This window comes from Lacerta agilis, chromosome 5 (assembly GCF_009819535.1).
Source record: "Lacerta agilis isolate rLacAgi1 chromosome 5, rLacAgi1.pri, whole genome shotgun sequence".
In the NCBI taxonomy this organism is placed as follows: Eukaryota; Metazoa; Chordata; class Lepidosauria; order Squamata; family Lacertidae; genus Lacerta; species Lacerta agilis.
Genome location: NC_046316.1, coordinates 52458103 through 52486100, shown reverse-complemented (window position 1 = coordinate 52486100; position 27998 = coordinate 52458103). Strand labels below are relative to the sequence as shown.

Sequence of the window (27998 nt, the reverse complement as noted above, 5' to 3'; positions counted from 1 at the left end):
ATTCTAGCTGACAAAAGATGTGTCAGAACACAATACCTAAGCGGAAGTGCTAAAATGTTGTGTTGTAGGGCAAGATGTTAACACTTCAAGGAAAGTGTGTAGGAGGCATATCATCATCATCATCATCATCCTGGTATGTCTGGGAAGTGCAGCTGACAAAAGGTTTAGGAAGATGATAGGAGTAGCAGGCAGTCTTCACAAACTCACTAGAATCTACAGGAATATAAAGGAAGAGATCCTGATAGCAGGAAAGACATAGCTATTTTCCCAACCCCCATAGATATGCAAAATAATTAGCTTATTACCCAAATGACACAAATTTATAACAGTTTGCTCAATTGTATTCTGAAGGATTGGGCCTGTGTTTTGCAAAAGGCAGCACTTGTTGAACAGTGGTGATTAGGTAATTTTAGACTCTGTCCTTAATGGGCTTTTACCATTAGATAGTAATGTGTAATATTTCACTTACTTCAACATGTGGTAAGCCAGCCCTCCTGTTCATTTTGCCAAGTGGGGTCCTGGACGTCTGCCCAGAGGCCTGGCACCACTGTTATCTAGCTAGCAGATGCTGATTAATTTTTCCTAGCATGGGTCAAGGCTGTATCAGAGGCACACTGCCACAAGCAATGGATGTTAATCTTCATTTTCCTACAATGTAAAAGCTTAGTTGGGTGCCAAGAGATTTATTTACTTGGCGACTACAGTTTACTTTGAGGCTTCAACCACAGATTCTGCGGAACAAAGTGTTCCTTTTGGGAGCAACACTCTAGAAAGGGACACATTCCTAGTACAGCGGTTTGTACTTCCCTTCACTCTTTTATTTTTGTTGGCCAAGGCTCCCATTATTTTCAGGAGCTTGAGCTAATGGTTAACAAAAACTGCACATGCTGAGTTGTGCTCTGATTGGGCACAAAGTCTCAAGGCAAGTTACTTTTTCTGTGTGTGAATGCTCCTTAACACTTTTGCTCAAATAAATCAAGAATTGACAATGCTTGGCTTCAAGGTTACACAGAATATCCACACATCCCAACCCCAAGAAGATGCTGCACACATAGTAGAGTAAATCTGGTACAGTTCACTTGCAAACTATTTCTGGAAATTGCATATGCATACATAGACAAAAGAGCTGTGAGATTACAGTCTACAGTAATTATAGCTAGGACATTCTCACAACACCTCATAATTTTTCTGGCCCGAGAAATCAAGTGACATTGAAGAGCCAATATAAAAAGACTCTTACATCTGCAGCCTTCCCTTAACATGGACAATTTATTGCTGAACAAAAACATGTGATCTTGTCTCTCTGCCACCAGACAACCAGCCTTAAAACAGTCTGACACAGGGTAGGAATCCAGGTGTTACCAATTTATTTATTTTAAAACATTTTTAGCTTGCCCTTCATTACAAAGCAACCCCATGTCAGGATATAACAGTTAATTAAAACCACAATTATAAACATAGATCATAAAACAGGAACAACTACTATATCAGTGATAAACAAACCCAAAACTTAGCTGTGGCTATTAACATGCTATAAAGGCTCTTACATCTGCCATAATGATTAAACCACTGTATGGTATACTCAGATTGGAGGTAGCAGTATCAAATGGATAGAAACAGTTGGAAAGCACTAGAAAATTTCATTGCATTTTTTATTTGGGTGGGGGAATAGTTTCACTATTTATTTTCCAAAAATACTACAGGTGTAAAGCTTTAGCAGCACTGGTACTTACAAAGGTATACCTAGGGTCCCTTGTGTCCCTGGCAAGGAGCTCTATTAGCGCTCCCACTCACCCCCAAAATCACTTTACCACAATAACCACATTAGAAATGACAACATTTTATGGGACCCAATTACTCGAAGCATCCAGAATAAAGGCAAGGCAGAAGGGTGAAAACAAATGCACTGGTTACCTATTTGTTTCCAGGCTCATGTTAAAGCCCAGAGCAGCTGTTTCTAGGTTCCGTTTAAAGCCCTTTTGGAGAAGCCATGTTGATTCTCTCTCAGCAAGGCATGTTCTTCTATGTTGCATAATAATAGCTCTAATATATTTCAGGCAATGGCCTTTCCCCTTAAACCCTTCTACAAATCAATGTTTCATTAGTTACCTTCCTGTCAGCTGAATTTCAAATAAATTTAATATTTTTGTTAGAAAATATTCAATTGGACTCAGTGATTTGTAGATAGTTCTACAACTTCAGATTTCGTCACTTCTATTTAGCTTTGTTTTTCAGATACCCTCCTTAGGGTCAGTGGGGGAATCAGACATAGCACCTGCCCACCATCTTCCACACTGAAGTTCAAAGCAAATAATATAATTAATTTCTCTACCTTTCTTTAGTAATCCTGTCTTACTGTATCTTTGCAATGTAATGATCCAAACATCACCCTGGCTATTTTTCTGTCTCTAATGTTCTTCATTGTTCTGTTCATTGTTTTGAGTGGGATTCAACCAACACGTCACACTAGTGGAGGCCCCCACAAGTGGCTAGCTAGCAAAACAGGGCTTTTCTGCCTCTTCCACTGCCCCTCCAACTGGCTCAGGGGGAGTGTTGGGAGAAACCCCAGAATAGCATGCAGGGGAAATATAGGAGATATTGTTCCGTCTGGCAAACTGAAATGTTTGTGTTGACAGAACTATTGCCATAGTGTTTTGTTGAATTCCTTCTTTTAGCAATATGTGCCTCAAATTCTTTTTTACTTCCCTGCTAGTTTTGCTTTTCCAGCATGTTTATTATACTTCCTCTTTTTGGGGGGGCTTCTACTTTTTAACACTTTAAATACTTCATCCCTTAACACATTAGACAAAAATATTTACAAAAATATTTTTTTGTTCCATTCTGCTGTTTATAGAAATACTGAACACAAACTGGATATTTTGAATATAAAACAGGTAGATATTAATGAATATCCCTACATCAAAAATTTATTGTAACAAAATTGAATTCATAAAAGAAAATCTGACACCTTCTATAGAGGCACGGGAGTTGCATCAGTAATGTGTCTTCCATCTATCCCTCCAATTGCATAAACATTGTTTGCTGGCTATGTGATAATGGATTAAGCCATTGATCTTCAACTGGTGGTTTGGGAACGACTATCACAGGGGTGGGGCACTTGTATACCTCCAGATGCTGCTTGATTACAATTCACACCATCCCTCTCCACTGGCCACACGGGCTGGGACTGATGGGAGTTGGGAGTCCAAGGTCATCTAAAGGGCCAGAGGTTTTAAAAGCAGCACTACTAGACAAATTTTTGGTTAAAAACTATGAAATGGATCCCCAGGTGCATGTTTGGGTTAATGGTGGATTCTGGGTCTGCAAAAGTTGAAGACTAAGCATTGTATAGCAAGATTTTATGAAATCTTTGTAATAAGACCATTGCTGTGGCTATGTTACGGGAAATGTTAAAAACGAACTCCTTCATTGTGTTGTTGTTTAACCAGAGCTTTTTTTTATTGTTCACAGGCTGGGAAACACAGGGCATTGTCTCAAGCTCATATGCATGGAAGGGGACAGACATAGCCATTTTCTACAAAGGTGGCAAAACAAAAGCTGGGGGAGGGAGTAGAATATAGTGGAACATCTGCAAGAAGGGCAGCTATGACAGAGGCTGCAAGGGACAAAGGCAAACATGGTAGTGACTGCAAACCAGAAGAAGAAGTGGGCTTAAAGGAAAGTAGCAGGGGATAGAGAAAGGTTACTACCGTCCTTCTGATGGACTTTCATAGAACAAAGTCTGGTTATTGTATTCAGTGGGAATATAATCAGTTGCATGATGCCTTCCAAAGGGACTTCAAAGGCAGCCCTGTGCAATCTACTGTCACATCCACGCTGTGTGAGTAGCATTGGTATTCTGGTGTCTAGTTAACATGCACACAATTTCTCTCCGATTTTAACTAATTTATAGGATATTGCATATTTTAATGCTATTACTCACATAAACCATGAGATACAATGCTTGCTGTTTTTCTAAAGGTGATTACCCCCCCCCCATTTTAGGCACACAATTGAAAGGTTTCCCTTTCCTATTTCTAAACCAAGACCATTAGTGTACAATAAACGTCTCTGAGAAGAACACATCTTTTCCAATAAAACACTGCACACTGGAGATAATCCCTGAGAACACCAGTGAAACTGTCTTTCAGATAAATACTGGTTTCAAGCTTAAGTCCTGGGAGTTAGCTGGGAGTGCTGCCAATACACAAACCGCATTTAAGACAAATCCAGTCATCTTGACACATTTGCTCTTCCCCGACCTAGCTAGGTGTTAATGACATAACAGCACTGCAGTATTTATAGCTGTACACTGTACAGCATTCCCTTTTCAGATTCTAACTTACTATGCAGAGTGAAAGCTGTGCATTAATGTTCATCATGCACTTCCCAGAATGAGGATCATTTGTTTCTTCAAAGCCCCTCCATGTTGGATTTTAACAAATCCTTGAAAGTGTGGGATCTCTGCTAAGAATCAATCCATAGTGAAGTACAAGCAAGCCATCCTAGAAAGTAGGAAAGAAAAATCACACTTGTAAACAAGTCAAAACGAATGCAAAAACAAAGCCTTGCCACACCTAAGTTTCTTTATGCCACCTAATGAAAAATTGCTCTTGATTGTGAATAATAAAATGCAGGATCTCCCAGTGTTCTATTTAATGAACAGAGGATCAAGGGAGTCAACAGCTGAGTATGAAACCCACTTGTAATTTCTTCGTGAGTGCAGTCCCATTTAGAGATGGTTTGAAAACAACTGCACAAGCCATTCAGTTGTTTGCCTGTGTCTGAACACTGTAATATCCTTTTTAAAGAGAGGTTAACAGTCAGAATGCACAACCCATTGTTGAACTGTTCCACAACATATTGCAGCCACTTTGTCTTTTGACTCAGCTTCTCCATCAAGCCACAGTTATTGCAGAGGCTCCTTAGGATCCAATCCTCCATCCAGCAAGTTTGAGGGCTGCTTTGCACTTTACAAGGCAGTGTTTGCCACAGTAAAACCAGTGTTTAGCTTAGCAAAAATGTCAAGTGTTAATGGCAGATGCATCATCCTGAACACCTATGTATGTATTGGAGAAACATGACTGTCTGCAGATTCCCATTGTATGTACAGTACATGCTTTTTCTGAAGACGACAAACACACTATGAGTCATTCTCCATAAGCAAGCTTCAGCTTTAGACAAAGTGTTATAGAAGGCAATTTCCCTGAAACAAACTGCTGGAGTAAATGAAAATGCAGGCACTGCTTTGGGGTTATATATAGGGTTGGTCCATACTTACTGGCAAGTCTGTACAAAAGCCATAGGAGGCCAACTGGCAACCTCCATTTGCCTGCATAATTGGTGTGAACTGAGCCACTGAAATCGGCCAAATCACAACTGTTTTATATGCAGCCCTAGCATGGAAGTTTTGATATATAGAAATGGTGCCTTATGATAGGTTCAGCCTTGCCATGAGTCTGCCACAATTTCCTGACAGGCTACTATTAGGTGTGAAAGGCAATGCAATGATTGTGACTTCTTCTGACATATGCTGTGTTTAAATGTTGGAGATGTGTTGGCTAGAAAAGATCTACATCACACAAAAAATCACCTATGAGCAAAAAAAAAGAAAAAAGTATAACACCTTTCTCTGCTGATTACACTTCATTCTGACACCTAGCCTAGAATGCAAAGTTAGCACTTATGCACCAAAGTGAGAAATGAACAATTCAACCTGTAAAACAGGTTATTTTAATTCAGTAATTCAGCATGCTATCCTCAGATTTGATTAAAAGAGCCACCAGATTATAAACTGTCTCTTATTTTTTATTTTCAATTATCCTTATATTGTACGATTTTTTAAAGTGGTAAGAATTCTACATTACTGCTGTGATCAAGCAAAGACAATATATGTGTAGAAAGAGGCTTCTACAATGACCGCTGTTCTAGATGTGACCACAGTATGCAAAATAATCCTGCCCTACAATGGGGAGCGGTTGCACCCAGCACCTGCTATCACTATGTGTACAATACTCTTGAATGCTAAAGTACATGATCAGCATTGTCAGTTCTGATTCCAGATGCACACTCTACCCACCACTATCCTAACAAATGATTAGTGCATACAAAGCAGACAGAGCCAACCACCTGTTCAGCAGGGTTGATCTGTGAATGCAGAAGCACATGCTCACCCTGCAGTATGCAAGGATGCCTAGATCAGAGCACATCCACCAAGGATAACAGAGTTGGTGAATTTTCCTTTCCCTTAACCTACTAGGAGATCCATGATATACCCTTTTGTGTCTTTAGACTGGGAGAGACTGCTTTCATTAAAAACAACAAAGCTCTAAACCTTAACAGCCTGAAATTTAGATTCAGGTAGGTAGCCGTGTTGGTTTGATGCAGTCGAAATATATATAAAAAATTGTCCAGTAGCACCTTAGAGACCAACTAAGTTTGTTCTGGGTATAAGCTTTTGGGTGCATGCACACAATGTGCCGGTAGAAGCCATTTAAACACTACATGAAGACTCAGCTAGACTTAAGAAGCAGTCCTATACTTAAGTTCTGTTGGCTAAGATGCTATAGGGTTTGGCTGAAGGCTTGCTATCCTGGCCAGCTTCTAAATATGCCAGCAGCACAACAGAATGCTGTCAGAACAGATAAAATGGGGTGGAGTCACGGGCAAGGCAGAATGGTACAGAATGGCACACTTGCGCTGAATCCTATATCCCTTCAATCCTGGTTGATAGGTAACTTTACATCAGTGCCAGACTCGGCATAAGATTTCCCTGAGTCAGTGACCACTCTGTCCACATCAAAAGAGCATTAGATGCACTTGGTCTCAGAACACACATGGGAACCTGAACACATTGCTAATGCTTCTTATCCTAATATGTACCTCACCTCAGTACTCTGGACACATTGTTAATGCTTCGAATCCTAATATGTACCTCACCTCAGTACTCCGGACACATACATCCAACCCCATTCCACTTCAGTAGGTAAGCAAGAGAATGAGAAACACATGCTATGATGTTTAACTGGTGCACCTGACACCTGTCTCTCTTCATCCCTTTTTGCTACACTTGAATACTCTTGTCCTGCCTCAACAGTGCTGCTGCAACATTCCTCCCCACAACAGTGGGGAGCAGTGTCTTCCACACAAAAGGGAGGTGCTCATCCGTACACACAGGCAAACTTGCTGTTGGTAAAAGCCAGATGCTCCACTTCAGCCATTGCCACTGTTGGACAAAGACTCATGCACACTTTTGCCTTAAAGATTCACAACTCAGAAGCTTTCCTGGCAAATGCAGTGCTTGGCTATATCCCCAAGGGATGTATGGGAGGCGGAGGCAGGAGCACCAGAGGCAATTCCCTTGCAACTGTGGCATCAACTTACCTGCACTGCACTCTCCCCTATAGCTCGTCGGATTTCCCTCAAAGTCTGATAGTGTTCCAGCAGGTGATCACCACATATTATGTCTACCTAGAAATAAACAGAAAAAAGTATCAAAATGTGTTTTCTTTAGATGCAACAAGCTAGGGGCTTTAAAGTTTTAATTCAATGGCTGTTTGAGAACACATTTTATGTATCTATTTCATCTCCAGAAATGTTCTCCAGGACCTTGAAACTACTCTTTTATAGTCCCAGTTTCAAAAAGCAATTTGAGGATTTGGCAAGAGATCTCTTCAAAACACAAGTTTTTTATTGCTATCAAGAACTCATTGCCTGCAATAGCACTGTAGAGTAACAAGCAGCTACAAACATGTAAAGCACACTCCTAAACAGATTGAGTTCATTTGAAGACAGCACCCCCTGTTCCAGCTTCGTAAGACTTATTGCTTCTCCATTAACTACTTTAAATATCCTTTTCCTGTCTTATTAACTCCAATGACTTTGTTCAAATATTAACTTCATTTTGTACTGTTCAGTGGATATGTCAATAAATATCTCAAGAAATTCCGTGTTCAAAGCAAATATCCCTTCAGAACAGGTGTGGTTAAACTTGTTAACATAAGGTGTCCAAGTATCATTTTAATTAAATAACGCAGGAGCTCCTGGGTGCCAGTTCTCTGTGGACACTGTGTACATGCAATCTGTATCTCATTTGACACTAACAAGTCCCAGAAATACTGATTATTGGCAACTCTCTGAATGATTCTAAACAGAGCTGCACAGTCCATTCATGTAAGAATTGCATGTAATTATTGCATGATATTGCTTAAGTCATCCACACCATCAGCAAACACAAATCTCAAGTGATGCAACTGAAACAAAGATAGGATCAACAAGTCATGATCATGTCCATGTTTAATATCTAAGTCGGTAGAGTTCAGCCTTTCTAGTGTCAATGAATTGTTTCTGTGTTGATCAATGTGCTGTGATTTTGTTACCTACAAAACACTTTTGCACTACAGGGGATTAGGGGTTGTGTTCTAGGGTACAATTTTAACTCCTGCAATTTCAGAAGTTTGCAAGAAGCAAGTGGCAGCAGCAGCAGCAGCAGCAGCAGCAGCAGAGCTTGGATTTCATAGCTGTCAACCCTCCCTGCTGTTTCCCAATGCTATAATACGGGAATTTCATGCAAAAAAGGGAAAGTTTGACAGCTATGGATTTGATACCCCGCTTTATCACTACCCGAAGGAATCTCAAAGCGGCTAACATTCCCCTTTCCCTTCCTCCCCCACAACAAACACTCTGTGAGGTGAGTGGGGCTGAGAGACTTCAGAGAAGTGTGACTAGCCCAAGGTCACCCAGCAGCTGCATGTGGAGGAGCGGAGACGCGAACCCGGTTCCCCAGATTACGAGTACCCTCTTAACCACTACACCACACTGGCTTTAGGTTGTTTTGTTTTTGCTTTATTATGTATATTGTGTTTTCATTTTTTATTTTTATGTTGTGAACTGCCCTGAGATCTTTGGATAAAGGGCAATATAGTAATGTAATGCAATGTAATAAATAAAATGTATTATTTTTACTGACAATTTCACCATCAATCCTTGACAAAAGCTTCCTCAGGGTGAAAATGGCCGTCTGGGTTTTTAACAATGAGTTGTGCATCTTTGACTTATTTCTTGGTGCTATTCTATGGTGGGTACTAATCTATTCTGAATATCAGGAGGCAGATTATACTCAAGATGTTCCTGGGTATTTTCAGGACCACCTCTCCCAGTCAGCAGATGATTATTAAAAAAAAATCCAACAAAAACAAAACACATGCTGGAAACCTTTAGGGAGTCAGAGATACCATAACTGTTTGAAATGTTTGAAGTTAGTTCTGTTTCCTTCACTGGGGATTGTATTGACTTAGTCTGCTAGAGGATGTTCACCTTCCTAGGTTTCATAATTAGGATTTTTAGGAAGAAGGCTTCTGGTATAACTCCTTTGCTTGACACCACAGAATTAATTTTCTTTTAAGTGTAGAAATTATGACTTAATGTGCTCCCCCCCCCCCCATTTGAACAGAAATGAAGTTCCTTGGTCTTGCATTGAAGACCATGTAGCAGTGTTGCTATTCTCGGATAACTCAATAGGTGTGGGAGAGGAGACCTTGAAATTTAAGATTCAGGTAGGTAGCTGTGTTGGTCTGACGCAGTCGAAATAAGTAAAAAAATTAAAATATTGTCCAGTAGCACCTTAGTGACCAACTAAGTTTGTTCTGGGTATGAGCTTTCGTGTGCATGCACGAAGAAAGCTTATACCCAGAACAAACTTAGTTGGCCTCTAAGGTGCTACTGGACAATCTTGAAATTTAAGTGATAGTTTGTTTTGTTCAAAAATAGCATCTAGGGGCAGAATTTATCATATTTAGACCTACCAAGCATACATTTCCAAATTATCGGCCCGGCTTGCTCAGTATTTAGTCCTACATATTTCCCCACTTTATCATGCTAAATTAGTACAAACATTTTTACAGTAGTAGAAATCTCAAGAATCTTTAAAGGAGTCAACAAAGTTTGCCACCTTCGGCAGAAGCAGAAAAACATCTGATGGCTAGGGATGCAGAAATCCTAACAGACATTTCAGGTACATCTTTTGAACAGCCTGTCTCCTGTTTGTCAGAGTGGATTACCGCCCTTTATCTAATGACACTAGAGATAACAGCAAGGACCTTGGATCTACCATAGATAAAACAGAAAGAGGAGAAAGAGGGAGCAAGTAAGAAAAGAACGCAAAACATAATATGATCAAGTGAAATGTCCTAAGTCCAGTCCATAAGAAATTGGACATTAGAGCTGCATTTATTTCTATGTATTTTCCTCACTCCCCCCTCTTTATCTTCTGAACTTATTACAAACATTTAAAAAATGGCAAATTAGCATCTAATTGAAACACCAAGGTGTAAACACACACATTTTATCTGCATTTCAGACCACCTGTCTGTTTCCTATGGGCAGAATCCGAGGCTGTGCTCACTTTTCTCTCCTCCCCATTGCAGTCCTGAGTGGCCCCAAAATGTGCTCTGCAGAGCCCAACCCTCCACAGCACATTTTGAGGGTGCATGGAAGGCTTCAGAGGACGGTGAAGTCCCTCTGCACACGTGGAAGTCTGTTCTGCACATACAGACAACACTAGATACAACCCTATGTATCCACAGCCATTAAATACCACAAATTATGATCAGATGGAACTTATTCCAGTTTATTAACAGTGGAAGCAAAATGTTAACCAATCCCATTGCTGTAAAACAATTCTTCACAGTCCCGAGATAATTCAAAAGTGACTGCCTAGAGATATCCTGATGTGACCTTCGCTGCTGCAGTTCTAGACTTCAGATATTAAATGTTTCAGTGGCTTTAAATAAATGATTGCAAAGCTGCTTCCCCTCTACCTCAAAGTGCTTGGAATATTAAATGCCTAATTCTGCTACTTCAGTGCTACGTCCTAAAGCTTCAATACTAATTGTTCAGGTTGGATTCAGGTGATAGCTGTAGAACTCAAGGGAATAGAAATACAAAGAAAAGAAGCAATTTGTTCTCAACCACCCTTTTAAGAAGCATCTGTAGCATTTGTGATTATATCCATTAATCCCTGTGATGTAAGGAAATATATTACAGATAAAGGGGTGGGAATCCCATCTGCCAGCAGTGTTCTAAATCTATTTTAGACTTTTAAGTTTGGAATCAAATCAGTGTTACACTAGTGTTGCAACAATGAATATAACTGATTTGACCCTTTCGGCAAACAGGAAGATCATTATATTGCTGTAAATATTCCCCTAATGAACACACTAAAGTCTAGTTAAAGCAAGGGAAAACCTTTCTGATGTTTTTAAAGGAGGCATAGGCAAACTCGGCCCTCCAGATGTTTTGGGACTACAACTCCCATGATCCCTAGCTAACAGGACCAGTGGTCAGGAATGATGGGAATTGTAGTCCCAAAACATCTGGAGGGCTGAGTTTGCCTATGCCTGTTTTAAAGAATTACATGCCTTGATTGGGCGCATGCAAGTTATTTCCCTGACAGCCCAATCCAATACATACGTATTTCAGAAGTTCCACAAAGTTCTATGCAGCTTACTCCCAAGTAAGCATGCCTGAAATTGGAAGGAAAAATAGATGACAATGAGACATAAGGGATGCAACTTGTGCATTAAGGACTGGATCTGGCAAGATTTTTTGTCAGGCTCCAACACCTTGCCCTCCTGACCACCCGGCAGCATCTTTGGCAAAGGAGTTGCACACTAACTTATGTTATCCCGAAGTGTCATCCCGGTTGCATTACAAGCTCCACCAGCTGACACTGTATCACATTAGATGAGAGGGGGATGAATGCAACTCTATCTGCCTCTGTAAAGTCTCAGCCTCAGGGCCTGTTCTTCAGTCTGATCAACTTGTCTCCTTGTAAGCAGATCCTGTCAGGCTGACCTCCTACTCACCAACTGCCCTTGCTGGAACTTTTGTCTGCCTGAGATCATGATGCTTTTCTTTGGCTCCCTGCCTTGCAAACAATTTGTTCTTTCTTGTTTTGGGGTTTCTGATACTGGTTCCGCTTCAGATGCTGAGCATTAACTTTAGATATACATGGTAAACACAGCTACCGAGGAGCCAGCTGAAAAACTGCGTGGGCTATTTATATAAATGATTGACCCCAATCCTCCCTTTGTTTATAAATTGCTCTCATTGTGCCTTTACCGTGCACCAGATATTATATTGGGCCTAATCATACTCTGACTTCTAGCAGAAGATGCATCAAACCCATGCTACTTCTGATTATCTCCCCAAAGCCCGTCTTCATTTACAATAAACACTTTCATCTGAGAGATTCCTCTGACAAGGGAACACTTCTGTAAGCTATATTAGTACATCTAAAGCAGTGAAATAGCAAATTCCTTTATAACTGTCGCTCTTTCCCCAAACTAATTCTCACTCAAAAGGCAGGCAAAAAGCAGCTTTTGGATAGCCTGATATTAGGATGGCAAGGCACTTACTATTTCAAAAAGATATTTTTCAGACATTACTACAACAGTCTTATCAGGTGAAGACAGCAGCTCACAGGCAGATTTCAATAAGAATATGTGAGTCCAAGGGGCTAGATGGCAACTGAAAGTGGTGGGAAGACGTGGTTTATTCAACATTAAAAAAAATTATTGCAAATTCTTAATATAAAACTTTTCAGTCCAAAGACTTTTAGAGTGCCTCAGCAGAAGTATAAAACAATAGCAGCCATAAAAACTTTAAAACTGACAGCCAGGACCACAGAATATAAGCCTAAACAGAAAAGAAAAAAGTAGTCTAAAAGGCATGAGCACGTAAGGTCTTCACCTGGTGCTGAAAGGACATCTAAGCTGGCACCAGGCAAGCTGCCTTAGGGAGAACATCCCAAAGCCAGGGCACAATAGCAGCCAAGGCGCTACCTATAATAATGGGGCTCATAAATTTACACTGGAAAGTAAGAGTGGCTAACCATTTTTGGGCCAATAGCTGCAATTACCTTTGGCCAACCACTTGGGGTGGGATACCCCCCCAAAAAACCCAACCCCATCCTCAGAGGTCTATGCAAATGAGAAGGGAGGAGAAGATTGGAGTCTCCACTGCAGAGCTGGGAAGAGAGGTTTAAACTTCTCCTGCCAGCCTAATATTCTGGTGCAGATGCAAATCATCCCTTCCCTGCTTATCCAATTTATCTGATGAGCAGGGACAGGGTGATTTGAACCTCCAGTGAAGTGCTTCTCCTATCCCAGCACTGTAACTCCTTTTTTCTTTTGCCATTGCCAGAATCAGTGTGGTTGGAAGGACAGCACACAGAAGAAACTACTTGGCAGGCTGTGTCTGGCCTTCTGGATAGGGGCTTCCTGCAGTACAGCAAAACTGAAGAGAAATATGAGAATAGTAACATCAACAATATGTTCTGACAAATAGTTACTGAAGCTAGACATTCCAGATATACTTCATTGCAATTAGTGAGCAAACAAGTATGAAAAGGAGAAATATTGTTTTCGGATTGACCACGCTAAAATTAAATAACACTTGAGAACATTCAAAAATCATGTTGCAATTATGGCTCTTTGCTGCAGGCATAAAACTAATCATTCCCTCAGTGACCAAGACAAGGAGTTTCGAGCTTCAATATCAATAATAAACAAACTGCCAGCTTATGGGAAGAGAGAAAATCAAGGCTCTCTAGTGCCGTGTCCTAGCAAAGAACTCCTCTGGACTCAACCACAATTAAGATGGGAATCCTTAGGGGCCTACTTCCAAGTGCAACATCACCTTTTATGTTCAACTGAAGTCTGTGGCAGGCATACAAGGCTTTTAAAGAGAGTGTTGCAATGTTGCATGTTCTAGTAACAACAACAGAAGATGGAAGTTTTGCAGTTACTCTTTTAGCATGGGATGGGGGTTTGAATATGCATTGTCATATCTTCTACCTGGAAATTAATCTAGGCACACTTTGAAAATGAACAGAAGGTATATCAACAGAAATTAATAAACCTGAACAATCAAAGGCATTTGCAGACACAGTTGAGAACAAAATATGTCTATCCCATCTTTGGAAAACAGATCACAACACAACATATCACAAAACAAGTACTGTAAGTTTTACAAATGTGCCCAATGAATTCACTTAGTGTGCATTTTAATTACAAGAGAGCAACAAAACACACTCTGAAGTCTTAACACATCAGACCATTTGGGCAGATTAATGTTTTTAAAAGGTGGAATCAGAAACCTTTCTTTTAATTAGATGTGCAAACGCATCACATGTATTAATGTAACTACAAGGTTGCATAATCCTTGAATCCTTTTCACCTTGCACATACTTGCCATTAAATGCTGTATTTTATAAAAGGTGAAATTCAATATCAAGCTGCACCTGCTGAACAGCTGCACAATTTGGCAGAAGCCATGATACACTCTCAGAACACAAAATATGCCACCACCACGATGACAGATGTACCAGTGCAATTTTTCTGCCAGTGAAGATGGACGGAGTATCAGTGGCAAAAGGGAAGAACATCAGTACTTACATTGTCTTATAATCTTAAAACATAATGACCACACCCCAATTTATGGTGAAGTTTTAGACTAGACTTAGAGCTGATGACACAGAATTTCTATCCTATTGACCTTCCAGACCACAACAGAGCATAAGGTATGGTGTGATCAATCACAGCACAGAACCACCAGTATATAAACCTTGGACAGGGAGGCCATAATTTAGACCAGGGGTTGTCAACCTGGTCCCTACCACCCACTAGTGGGCGTTTCAGGATTCTAAGTGGGCGGTAATGGGTTCTATGGCACAAGCTGAATCCTCCTTCCATCGAACACTGGTGGGCGGTAAGGAAATTTTACCATCAAGAAAGATGCATTAGTGGGCGGCAAGTATAAAAAGGTTGACTACCCCTGTCTTAGACAGACAAGGTACAGGCTTAGGGTTGTACAGAGAGAGTTCCACCTCATTAGCAACAGCAATGGTGAGGATGCTCCTAGCTGTTCCTCTGTAAGAATAAAAACCTATTTGTTCCAGGCATGGCTGCTGTATCCTTTGTTCCTACCATGGAACAGAGTTCCATCACAGACACTGCAGCTGATACTTAGCTACATTTCAAGCAACGGCCCAAGGTAAAGAGTCTTGGTGGGCTGACTTGTTGGAAACCCTAAACATGTGTAGTTCTTCTTCAGAATCTCCTCCATTTTGGAGGCTGTTCAATGAAGGGTTATGACTTTGCCACACTTGTTGCTATGGCATGGTAGATAGGGATCCCTTTCTCACACTCAAAAGGCTATGGCTTCATTTGGCTTCGGAATGACACTATAAGGTGGAGAGATGGTGTCAATATGCTTGATGGGCTCAGGACAGTGGTCCCATCTCACTACTCATTCAGGTTCCCTGGACTGAGACAAAGGCAGGATTTTCAAGGTTGCCACCAGGATGCTAGAGGGAGGGATGCTGAAGGGGAGAAAGGCCAAATCTGAGAGGCAACATGACACCTTCATGTTGCCTATGTGATCCTGAAATGAGATTGCCATAGAAGGAAACTATTTTGTTTTTAAAAATGGTGCTAAAGCTGCAAATCAGAGACAGCAAACAGGACATGTAAAAGGTAAACAAAAAGAAATGTTGTTGAACATTTCACTGAAAACTCTGTTTTGGCCCTCAAAACATTACAGAGAGAAATATGGCAAAGTGCTATTTAAAAAATCTATGTGGAGGAGTGGAAATAATTTTAAAGCTCTTATCTGTATAATCCAACACCCTGGCTTGCCTCTTACATTTGACTTTTCTTCTTTGGTTTCTTCTTCTGTGCTTGCTAGCTATTGCCTCAGTGTGTGTTACATAAATTCTCTGATGCAACAAGTGTGGCTTTTCCAAGTTACATAATGCCTTGTGAAATGTACTGCATAGAGAATGGTAAAAACCTCACTCACATACTTGCTGCTGGGAAGAGGACTTTCAGTGTGAGCAAGAGAGCAGAGGAGTGTCATAGCCAACTATATGGTGCAAACAATTAGCACAGCATACCTGGCAGCCAGGATCAAGGTCCATCTTTCTTCTGAGAAATTTCTCCACATGTCCAATTGTTGCCTCTCCTGAAACCCGTACAAACTTCTTTTCCAGTGGCTGGAAGGAGGAAACACATTTCATACTGTAAGGCTGTTCAGTAATGCAGGGGGCAATTCTAATCAGGTTCTTTAACAAGGACTCTATCCTACATTATTATTATTATTATTATTATTATTATTATTATTATTATTATTATTATTATTATTATTATTATTATTATTATTAACCAGGAAGTCATTTTCACAAATTTCCCCCTTAAACAGCTTTTTTTCAGCAGTAAGATGATGTTATTCAGCTGCAACCCACAGTTCAACTATTTTCCCTCTTCCACCCACAATCTCACTGCACATGTATCTTATGTATTTAGTTCTCCTTCCCATAAGCTAAAGGAGGCATAGATGATTCTCCCTGTTCCATGTTATCCTCACCACAATGCTGTGAGATAGGCTAGGCTGAGAGCTAGCAAAAGGTTCAAGGGTCCCAGTGAGCTTCATGGTTGAGTGGTAATTTGAAGCTGGATTGTCTCAGTCTGAGGTGGTAATCACTACACCACATTGGCTCTCAAATACATATATATACCATTTTTTCTTTCTTTACAAATTTCTATCCTTCACAGATAGCTCACAGACATAATTAAAAACATGATGTTCTGGGCATTGTTTAATCACTAGCCCATTTCCATAGAATACAGTCTAGTTGTTCACCCTTTAAAACAGGACTGACTAATCTGTGACTCTTCAGATGTTGTTTGACTGCAGTATCTGAAAGGTTACAGGCAGGCCACCATACTTCAGAAGAAGTCAGAATCTCCAGTGTGCTTTACTGCCTGGTCCCTCAAACTAAAATATTACATCCCTGCCTTTGCAACATTCCATTATCTTTATAAATTATGGATTTGCAAAAAAGCAGTATATACTCCAGGACAGAATCATTGGCTTTCTCAATCCAAGATTTAGTTTTACTTATGCATGTCATAACAATGAACCAAAGGAAGATAAATTTCAGCAGTATTTGTACCTTAAATTTCCCAGACAGATCATTAGCTCTGAAAGAAAAAGAGAATTAACATGTCTGAGCTACATCTGGATTTGCAGGCTCAAACTGCTAAATCAATACAATGCCATTAGTTACAGAGTTTTTCTGTGATATATATGTGTGTAATTTATATGCTCATCAGGTCCTTGGATTATGCTTGGAAGCTTAGAATATTACCAGTTATCGTCATTATCATAATCTCATGCTAAAGGCAGGCAGCAGCACCACCCACCACAAGTTGTAGCTATTAGACAGGCTTCAAAAGTAGTGAAAGGAAAAACTGTAGTAGTTTATTCAAGTAGTTCCTAAGGCATGCATGCACCACAGGGGTAAGTTTTCTATCTTCAAGGAAGGGGAAACATTTTCTGAATCAGATGCAACCCATATGAAAAACAATCATCACAGAAGTTCCTTAGACTGGATTCAGGAATAACCCTAATTAACAAGCCTGCTTAGAGAGTGTGGATGACCCTACCAGGAAGAGCCAAGGCCACCTCATTTAAGTCAAGCAGGTCATTAATCACCACCATTTCAATTCCATCTGCACTCCATAGTTAATTCTCAATCAGTCTGGTACAGCATTTAGATACTGCTTTACACTTGCTATTGCTGCTCTGTTGAAAATGCATATTGGTGCAATTAGAATACTGATAACACCATTCCTCAAGTTTGAGAGTATTTCACCACATATTTCATATATATTTTAGATCAGTGCAATTTTTGAATTGGTCTCAAGAGAAGAAAATGGCCCAGTTCAGACAAACATATATTGGCTTCATAAGCACAAATATGCAGTTTAATATCCTGGCTTGCTTTGATCCTGGTAGGCACAGCTTCCTGGTTCAGGAGCAACTGGAAACTATTGAACTAGGCCAGTGTATTTAAAATATACATGGATATTTTTAAAAACTTCAGTGACAAACTGCTTTCTTTATACTGACACAGAAACAAGCAGAATTACAGTCACTGTGTTACCTTTATATTGTAGAACTCTGTATTAGGAAAAACAGTGAACTTGACTTTAGTAGAACTAACCATGTAGTTTACCTTTAGACACCAATCTAAAAGGTATATAGTGTGCAAGATTGGGTGCCGCACAGAACAATCATACGCACAATCAGCTGTCAAATTGCATTTCAGAGGGTTGACTGCTTTTCCTTTAGATAGATACATGGACACAAATTCACTTGCAGACAAGAATTTTATCTTTCAAAAAACTTTAACTCAACGCTTTATCTTCATGGATGTCTAAAAGGTTAACAAAGACAGATGGAAAAACCAAGTTATTTCCAAGGCAGAAGATATCTCAGTTTTTCCATTCCCAGGATTGGGGTCTCTGATACCCTTTTACTACCATAGGAAGGACAGGACCATTTCAAGATATAAATTGAATGATATGGAAGAGGTAATAACAAAATTGCTCCCAGAAAATGACAAAATGTAAAACAAAACAAAACATGTAATAGATATACATATACTACTACTACGACTAGGACTATTAGTAATTAAATATGTAAACAACTCTTCATCCATAGATCTCAGGGCAGTTCACAACATTAAAAGTTGCTCATTAAAAGTACTGTTAACTGGCACACACACCATTACAAACAGCAATTCTGAACCAGGGTGATGCTGGATTAAGGCCCATTGAGACCCACGATCAGCACAGATGCTCCCTGAGCCAGTCACCATCTCTCAGCCTAACCTACCTCAGAGGATTGTTGTAAGAATAAAATGGGGAGGGGCTTAAGGAGAACCACCTATAGTATTCAAAATGATGTTTGACTTATTGGAAATTCTTTTGATAAGTGCTTAAACTAAGGTTGCAATAGTTCATAGCATTACAAGTGTCTCTTTAAAAGGGGGGGGGAGTACAGATCACCGTTCTTTTAGACAACAGTATCCAACGTGATGCCCTCAAGATGTTTGAGTCTACAACCAACCTCTACCATTGACCAGGCAACTTTGTTGGATGCAAAATGGATATGTTAAATTAGAGAAAAACTATTACTGCACATGTCCAGAAACACATTGCCTTGTATTTTAGCGACAATCACTTCAGTGTTTGCCAGTTGCCACTGCCACCTAGTGGTTAAAAACAGGCAGGGGTTTTTTTTGTTTTGTTTTTAATGGTTGAATTCCTGCTGTGCAGTTAATGAAGCTCTTAACTCTCTTCCCATGGTTACGTTTTCAATATGAGTCTCAAAATATATTAACATAAGGAAGTTTACAGAAGGAAAGTTGCCTGTCCTTTCAGCACAATGGGGCAGGAAATAGCTTGGGGCAAAGAGGAGAAGAGTGTGGCATGGGTCTGGATGTGTGTGTGTGCGTTGTGTGTGTGATATATGAGACAGGGTGCCGTGTGACTGCCAAGTGCGTGTGTGTGCTATATATATGACAAGTGCAGTGCAATGCAGTGCAGATGTGCAAGAGCATGTTTGGCGACCCCTTTAGCCACAATTACTGCTGCTATGTGGCTCTCAATTGGTCAACTTTGCATTTATTTAGTTAGATGACTGTGTGTCTTGGGTCAAAAAAAGATTAGGCACCCCAAGTTACAGAACACTTGGTCAGGCACAGTTTGATTAAATAGAAATGTATTTACACATACACTTCATGAGAAAAGGTATAATGAGGGTTCTACATGTGCCTACTATAGAAAAATTGCAATCTGTTTCTGAAGAACTGAACTTTAATTCAATAAATCAATCAATCTGTGGAGATAAGAACAGTTCAGAAATTCAAAATGAATCTACATCCACGGGGAAAGGAGAGATGGTTTTCGTAAGCCAAGAGTTCTACAAATAGAATTGCTAATCTGAATGTCATTAGCTCTCGATCTAATTACTGAAACAAAAAAAAGCTAACGTTGCAACTGAATGCCAAGGCCAACATATCCTTTTACGTCCATGTCTTAAAAACACTGCTTGTAAGTTAAAACTCAATCTACTAAAAGTCTGCTTTTACTTACCCAATGAACTCGAGGAGTAGTGACATGTCAAGCTCTGGAGGGATACGGAAAACCGAGCCTACAACTTTACGGGGCCTCCCCCTGGCTATAGCGATTGGCTGTGGAACAGCTAAGACAGTAGAAGAAAAACAAAACTAGAAAACAAAGAATATATTTCCCACCTACAACAGGATACATGACGAAATAACAAGTTGCACTGACTTGTATCTTAGTTCAGAAATGCACCGCCTAATTCCTATCATGGTTATTTAAATGTTTTTACTAACTCAAGAGTGACAACACTGTTTTTTCTGTGATTAATGCAGCATTTTGTTACAATTTTAACCCATTTTCTTTCAACCCACTGGCCTGGTTCACGTGACATGGTAAGCCAAACCATGCTAACATGGATTACATGGGCTGCTGAAGAAAGGAGCTTGCAACCACTTTGCTCCTTCCCAATCTTTTTTACTTCTGTGCTATGCTGAGCTAAGCCAAGGTTTGACTTAGCATGTCATCAAAACTGGGCCTTGTGTTTTAGATCTTATCTTACTAAACCACAAGCTACAGTGGTACCTCTGGTTGCGAACGGGATCCGTTCCGGAGCCCCGTTCGCAACATGAAAAGCCCGCAACCTGAAGCACCGTATCTGCGCATGTGTGCAGCGCAGCACGATCCGGTGTTCCTGTGCATGCGCGAAGCGCTGAACCCGGATGTAACCCGTTCCGGTACTTCGGGGTTCAGCGCATTCACATCCTGAAAACGCGCAACCTGAAGCAAGCGCAACCAGAGGTATGACTGCATAGTCAAGAACCTATAGTTAACACAACGCAAGTTGCTGTCACAAGGAAGATGGAGCAAGCTTGTTTTCTTCTGCTCTGGAGGCTAGGACATGAACCAAGGACTGGAGGCTAGGACGTGGATTCAAGTTACAAGAAAGGAGCTTCCGACTAACATCAGAAAGAACTTTCTGCCAGTAAGACCTGTTAGACAGTGGAACAGTCTCTCTTGGAACTCTCCTTCCTTGGAGGTTTTTAAACAGAGGTTGGCTGGCCATCCACCTATCATGGATGCTTTTGTTGAGATTCCTGTATTACAGGGAGTTGGACTAGACTCTCAGGGTCCCTTCCAACTCTACAATTCTGATTCTATGATACAGCATGAGCACAGTTCTCTGTCATTTTAACAAGAATCACTGTTAAATTAGTAATTGGCTAGTAAGCCAAAGTTATCAGTGGATGCAAGTATTCTCCTATATTTGATGAATTTGTACAGGCCTTGATGTTGTCATAAATGCACAGGAAGACATCCCAAATTCCCAAAGGGTGCCACAGACAGGAAAGTGGCTACAATTGCTATGATGGTCAGATCTAATCATATTTATTATGCTGTGCATGTATGATCTAGTAACATCCCTTCTCTAATCTTAACTCCATTTTGAGCATTAAAACACTAGCTGTATTTCATAGACATGAACAAAATCACTACACAATTGTTCTTAGCAAAAAATGCTGACTACATAATTCATTTGGGAATATCACAACTCTAAACTGCCCTGCTATCTTATAGCACATTAATAAGAGAATCTTTAAACTAGTTAATTAAGCTTAATAATACTCTTGTGGGACAGATAAGTTTCATTGGGGGGGGGAAACATTAAATAGCTTAATGAGGTTCAATGAACAATGACAATTCTATCAGTCAATCATCTGTCATCCTTCTAAATACTGTACCAATTACACTGTACAACTTGGAACACGTTTCCTGATCGTACCCATGGGATATCCCCTAGCATCAGCCTGACCATAGTCTGTGGTTAGAAAGCTGAGATATCTGATCCACTGGAATAAAGCAGCATGGCAATTCTTACATACATATTTTTAAATAGCAAAGCAGCTACGGTAGTTGTTATAAAAACTTACCAGGCTTAGGTATTTCCAAACCTCTCTCTCGGTAGAAATCATGCATTTGCTTTTTCTCTCCTAAAAATAGGCAATACAAAATATTTGGGTTTGCTCCACATAGAAAATAAAATGCAAAGATGTACGCAGAATCCGTGGCTCTCAGTATGTTATTGGCCTCCGACCCCCTCTGGCTCCAGCCAGGAGGGCGAACTATCAGGGATGATGGGAGTTGTAGTTCAACAACAGCTGGAGAGCACAGGTTCCCCCCATCCCAGTATAGATATATTTTCTCAAACTAGTTGGTTAGAGATACAAAACATGCTAACTAAAGAAACCATCATTATCATTCAGCAGGATTTTCATACATTTATAGTATTGTGTCATCTAAAGAATCTTAAGTCAGCAAAAAGAGAGGAAAAGTCTTAAAACAGCAGCAGTTAAGATATATAGGAAACTTTAATAGGAGATCTGAAATGCCCAATGCATTCTTCAATGTAATTACATCTTAAAAAGAATATTAACACAATTCTAAGGCTTTGATTTTCCCCACCATCAACACCTCTTAGCTTTCGGGTGTTATTCCTCTCCCTTTCTGCATTCAAAATACAAAAGTTTTGTATTGCACAAAGCACTATTTGGCATTCATAAATTTAACTTGTCCCAATGGCGTTGATTATGGTAGCCAAGCTGTGAGCACACAAGTCTACAAATGGCAGGTACAGTATATATTCATGACTTCAGTGAGAGGGTTTAGGGCCTTAAAAATATTTAAAGATTCAGCAAGCCTTGACTTGATCCAGAGCTGACATTAAAAAAGGATATAAATATTACACTTTAATGAAACTCAAACTTATTATACAAGTGATCCCCCCCCAGCTTTTCTGTTTATTAAATGTATTATTTTCAAGGCATGTGGAATGTTCTGACAAAGACTTTGAGGAAGGAAGAAACAAAAAGTATGGAAATAGAGGCTACATGGGCTCTAGAAAGCGGTCACTAAATGACAGTGACCAGTAGTGGCAAATGGAAAGGAAGAGTGAAAAGGAAGGAGTCCCAGGTGGAAAAGGAACTATGCAGGTCAAAGAAACCAGCACTAGTAGGAATCAGACTTCTTTGTTCAGTCCAGTCACTGTTCACAATATTTAAAGCTCTTCTCCACAACCAAAATGCCTACAAACCTTATAAAATGAAAGCTGAGGATCTCAGATGGTTGTATGACAAACTACATGGCAGGGTTCATGCTTCTGCAGTCACAGAAAACAGACACAGCCCTTATATCAAGAACCAAGGGAATTTAGGAATTATCATCTAATTCACAGCTAACACATTCTATGTTGAATCTTATCTTTAATTTTTATAAATAGCACTAGGCTCAAAATAAAAGACTTACTTTCTTCCAAGCTGACAACTAGTTTATACACTATGTCTTGCAACTGTCGATCCAGCCTGCGGAAGTAGAATAAAAATATTAATTAAATTAGTGATGGAATATGGGTTGTGGTAGTGAACTGGTGAAGAAGAGCCACAGGAGAGGAACTAGAAGCTATTTTCAATGGCATACCTAGATTTGCAAGCTTCCCTATCTTGGGAAAGATTTGAGGTTCAAGCCAACATATCTCAATTACAAAAACAACTTTACAACCATCTTTGAAGCAACGCATTGGTGCACCAGAGGAGATAAGAAGTCTCAGAAACAATCCTTGTGTGGGAAAGTTTCAAGACCAAGGAGGCAAATCTTCTGGATATGCAAAACTTTTGTTGGTAAACAATAAAGGGAATTCATAATTGTGTGAGGTGCTAGACCTTTTATGAGACAGCAACGTTTCCCTCCAGTGCATATAGCAAGTTAGAAGTATTTTTCTAGTTCCAATAATTTATTTTAGTCAAAAATAGAAATATCAATGTTATCTGAAAACCATTGCTTCTTTTACACACACACACACACACACACACACACACAAAATATAGATAAACAATTATAATTAAAATATATTACCTGATATTATAAAGGGGTTGCGTCTGATGTACTACAATGTTACATTTTGGGCATCTGTTACTGTAGTAAAAATGTCTTACTATGCAGCTTTTACAGACTGTAGAAGATAAAATTTGCAGTTACATGCCTATTATCTACCGGTAGTAGTACACAAGTTCCAAAGATAATACAGAATATATGGCATGTGTCACCTAAAATGCAGAGCAACTGTAGAAATAAAATGTGTGTGTGTGTGTGTGTGTGTGTGTGTGTAGGATAAAATCTTTGCATAAGTTTTTCAATAGATTTCTGTCCTACTTTTCTATACAAAACTTCAAAGGCTTACTAAAATCTAACTGAGAAAAAGTTATTAAGAATAAGCCTTGAATAGGGGTATGAAATATGTATTTACTTGCTATCAACCTCTCCTTTTCCATACTGAAGGATCCACAACATGTTTACATAAAATAATACAAATTTTTATTAAGGCTGATTCTAGCTCAGGCATAGGCAAACTCGGCCCACCAGATGTTTTGGGACTACAATTCCCATCACCCCTGACCACTGGTCCTGTTAGCTAGGGATGATGGGAGTTGTAGTCCCAAAACATCTGGAGGGCCGACTTTGCCTATGCCTGTTCTAGCTGCTCCAACTCCCAGTGCTACTCTGCGGTGGTATATAACCCTCCCCCTCAAATTACTGCAACTCTTCCCACTGTCTTTTATCCCTTCTAACTCTCCCAGCTGCATCAAACGGAATGGTCTGTTGCCTGGCTGGGCACTCCTTATTCCTTTCACTGTGAAAATGCAGATCATCTCACAATCCAAGAACCGAAAGGATGGAGCCAGCTGCAGCAGCTGCACCTAAAGCAAGCTACTTTGAGGTAGAACATGTGCCTTTGTGCAGAATGCCCTAGGTTCAATCTTTTGCATCTATATTGTGTGTGTGTTTAGGATCAAATATCAGAGAATGTGAAACACCTCTACCAGAACTTAGAAAGCTACTGTCAGGCAGAGTAGATAAACAAATACTCTGGCCCGATTAAAGGCGACTTCCTAGGTTCCTAACCAGCAGGCAATATGAAGACTCTGGGTTGGGCAAGTATGGAATAAATACAAGGAAAACTACTACTTCTTTGTAGTGGGGATGACAAGCGGCAGCCCCTCCCGCCACTCCCCACGCATGGCCGGTCACCCCGGGAGAAGCAGCGCTGCACGGACGGGGTGCTCCCTCGGCCGTGCGCTGCTGCTCCCGGGGCGACTGAGCGAGCGGCGGTGCGTGGGAGTGACAAGCGCCGACCCCTCCTGCCACTCCCCACGCTACCGGTCACCTCGGGAGCAGCAGCGCTGCACGGACGGTGTGCTTACTCGGCCGTGCGCTGTTGCTCCTGGGGTGACGGAGGGAGCGGCAGCGCTTGGGAATGGCGGGAGGGGCTGCCGCTTGTCACCCCCACACGCCGCCGCTCGCTCCGTCGCCCTGGGAGCAACAGCGCACAGCCGAGCAAGCACCCCATCCGTGCAGCGCTGCTGCTCCCAGGGTGACCAGCGTTGCATGGGGAGTGGCGGGAGGGGCCGCCGCTTGTCACCCCCACCCGCCGCTTTTCACCCCCCACCCGCCGCTTGTCGCCCCTGTCACTCGGGGAGTACCGCCCCCCCTAGCGACGCCCTTGCCCCTCTTAAAGGCACCCACCACCATGCAGTTACCACAATTAATACAACATTATTTTACATTATCACCAAAATGTACTTAGGCTTGATATTTCTGCAAAGATGACATCAAAGCTTCTGTTGAGTAAGAAATTATTATTAGTACTTACATGTATGAAGGCACTCTGTGATGGTTGTGGCATCTATGAAGTACCCTTTGCAGATAGAACACATTATATATGGTGTCAGCTCAGAAAGGTTAATCATGCGCTGCAAACGTGAAAGAAAAGAGGGAAATAGCAATTTTAAAAGTTTTGCTTGTTACCAATACAAAGATGTATATTGTTTATTGTTGGATTAAAGCACAGTATTAGAAGTGAAGTGGTGATTTTCCTGAACACAGTCTTTTTAATTTTGTTGTGAACTGCTTTGGGAACCATTTAAGTGAAAGCATATGTAAACATATATAATATTTAAAAAAGAAAAGAGCATAAGAAGAGTTTCCTGGAACAGGCCAATGGGTCATCTTGTCCAGTATTCTGTTATCACGGTGGCCAACCAGATGCTCATGGGAAACCTGCAAGCAGAACCTGAGCATCAGCATTCTCCCTTCCTGCAATTTCCAGCAACTGGTATTCAGAAACATTACTGTCTCTAGCCACGGGAGATGGTGAGGGATTTTTCACTGGGGACACACAAAAGATGTCACATTGTGAGAAAACAGAGAGCAAGCAAAAAGTATATAGGAAAGGGCCACAAACTCTGTGGTAGGTCATCTGCTTTGCATGCAGAAAATCCCAGTTCAATCCTTGACATCTCTAGGTAGGGCTTTGGGAGACCTTTGCTCAAAGTTGCTGAGTTGCTGCCAGTCATTGTGCACAATATTGAGCTAAATGTACCAATGGTCTGACTTGGTATAAGGAAACTTCCTATGTTCCTGATCCCACCATTCCCAAGGAACTCACAGGGGAGGATTGGGTAAGAGAAAGCCCCCCAAGAGGTATCCAAGGAAAGTCAAAGCTGAGCAAGGATCTGCATCCCTACCCAGCTCTCTAGCCACTGCACCAAATTGGCTATATTTGGCACAGGGCATCATAGGAAGCTGTGTTTACACATTTATAACCCCAACCTTTCATCAGTGAGTTCTAGGAAAAAAGTATATGTGTTGCCTGCTCCCACTTCCATCTTCACAACAAGCCTGTGAGGTAGGCTAGGCTGACAGATGGTGATTGTTCCAAGGCCACGCAACGAGCTTCACAGCGGAGGGAGGATTTGAACCTGCTTCTTCTCCATCCTAGTCCGAAGGAATCTCACCCCACTGTGTCTACTTCACCCAAGGGTGCCCCTGTGCTCCCCCTTAAGCGCACTGCCTCTAGTTTTACCTCATCCTCATCTTCGCCTTCCTCCATCCCAAAGTCCCCGAAGGGGTCCGTGGACCCCCCTCCTAGAGCTGCTGCTGCTTCCTCCACCTCTTCTTCCTCTTCCTCTTCTTCCTCATCTTCCTCCATCTCTTCGTTGCTGGACTCAGACCGGCTTCCCGCTTCGAAGCGGGAGTTTTCCCCGGAGCAGCCAGGGGTTTCCAGACCCGCTGTCGCTTCTTCATCGTCGACGTCCTCCTGCTCTTCCTCGCCCAGCCCCTCACCGGCCGCCTCCGCCTCTTCGCTCATCGCCGCGGCTTTCAGGGAAACAAATGCACGGACCGCTTCGACCGACAAGGAGCAACCGAGGAAGCGCCTGGGGGGCCGGGAAGGCGAACGCAGTTCACACCCAAAGGAACTATTCCTGTCCTTTCTTTCCTATCTCTATGATCCTTCCCTAAACGTGACTACAGATTCAAGGCGCGTGCGCAAAGCCTATTGGCGCGCACGCTTCTAGGGCATGTGCCTCGTTCACATACAACCCCTATGTACTCTGGGAAACTGAGTTTTTTCTCTCTCTCGCAACGGTGAGCCAGCACTCTAGGTGATTTTTTTACCTGTAAGCCGCCTTGAGTTCCAGTTACAGGAAAAGGCGGGGTACAAATAAATATATAACAACATCAATATAGCAGCACTTGGTTGTAAAACTGAATTTTGATTCCTATTATAAAATACAGTAGCCTACATAAAATGGTTTTCTTAAACTTAACGCTGGCTACTGCTTAATAGCAGTTTTGATTATACAATTGAAATAGGTGCATAGTGAAATCATTCTGATGCCAGTGTTGGTGAAAGGGCAAGTATTTAGTGCTTGTACAACATCATTATTATTACATATTTGACTTTTTAGTCACTACGAAAAATCTGGGACATGGGTGGGGCTGTGGGTTAAACCACAGAGCCTAGGGCGTGCCGATCAGAAGGTTGGCAGTTCGAATCCCCGCAACAGGGTGAGCTCCCGTTGCTTGGTCCCTGCTCCTGCCAACCTAGCACTTCGAAACCATGAAGTGCAAGGATATAAATAGGTACTGCTCCGGCGGGAAGGTAAAGGACGTTTCCATGCGCTGCTCTGG

General features: G+C 41.1%; 1 protein-coding gene across 2 annotated transcripts; it reads right to left on the bottom strand.

Moving 5' to 3' along the window:
- Positions 1 to 119: 119 nt before the first annotated feature.
- PCGF6 (polycomb group ring finger 6) lies at positions 120 to 27357 on the bottom strand. Of its 2 annotated transcripts, XR_004426652.1 has the most exons (11): positions 26890 to 27357; positions 25678 to 25777; positions 23883 to 23979; positions 23277 to 23332; positions 21905 to 21964; positions 20004 to 20112; positions 17015 to 17042; positions 15956 to 16054; positions 7384 to 7470; positions 4347 to 4505; positions 120 to 206 (listed from the first exon to the last, which is right to left on the bottom strand). XR_004426652.1 is itself a non-coding variant. In XM_033149755.1 (10 exons), the coding sequence occupies exons 1-10, from the start codon at positions 27172 to 27174 to the stop codon at positions 4437 to 4439; spliced, it is 990 nt and encodes a 329-aa protein (XP_033005646.1). In that variant the 5' UTR covers positions 27175 to 27357; the 3' UTR covers positions 2021 to 4436. The 2 variants fall into 2 exon arrangements, 1 of the variants encoding a protein (XP_033005646.1); XM_033149755.1 differs by lacking the exon at positions 120 to 206 and having other exon boundaries at positions 2021 to 4505.
- Between the last annotated feature and the right edge of the window lie 641 nt (positions 27358 to 27998).

Bases quoted from the DNA above. Each gene is read 5' to 3' on its own strand.
- PCGF6 (XM_033149755.1), bottom strand. From the start codon at position 27,174: ATGAGCGAAGAGGCGGAGGCGGCCGGTGAGGGGCTGGGCGAGGAAGAG. The intron at 21,965-23,276 runs GTAAGTCTTTTA...GCCTATTTTTAG, and splicing joins AGTTGTCAGCTTGGAAGAAA to GAGAGAAAAAGCAAATGCAT. The intron at 17,043-20,003 runs GTAAGTAAAAGC...TTTTTCTTTCAG, and splicing joins CTACTCCTCGAGTTCATTGG to AGCTAATGATCTGTCTGGGA.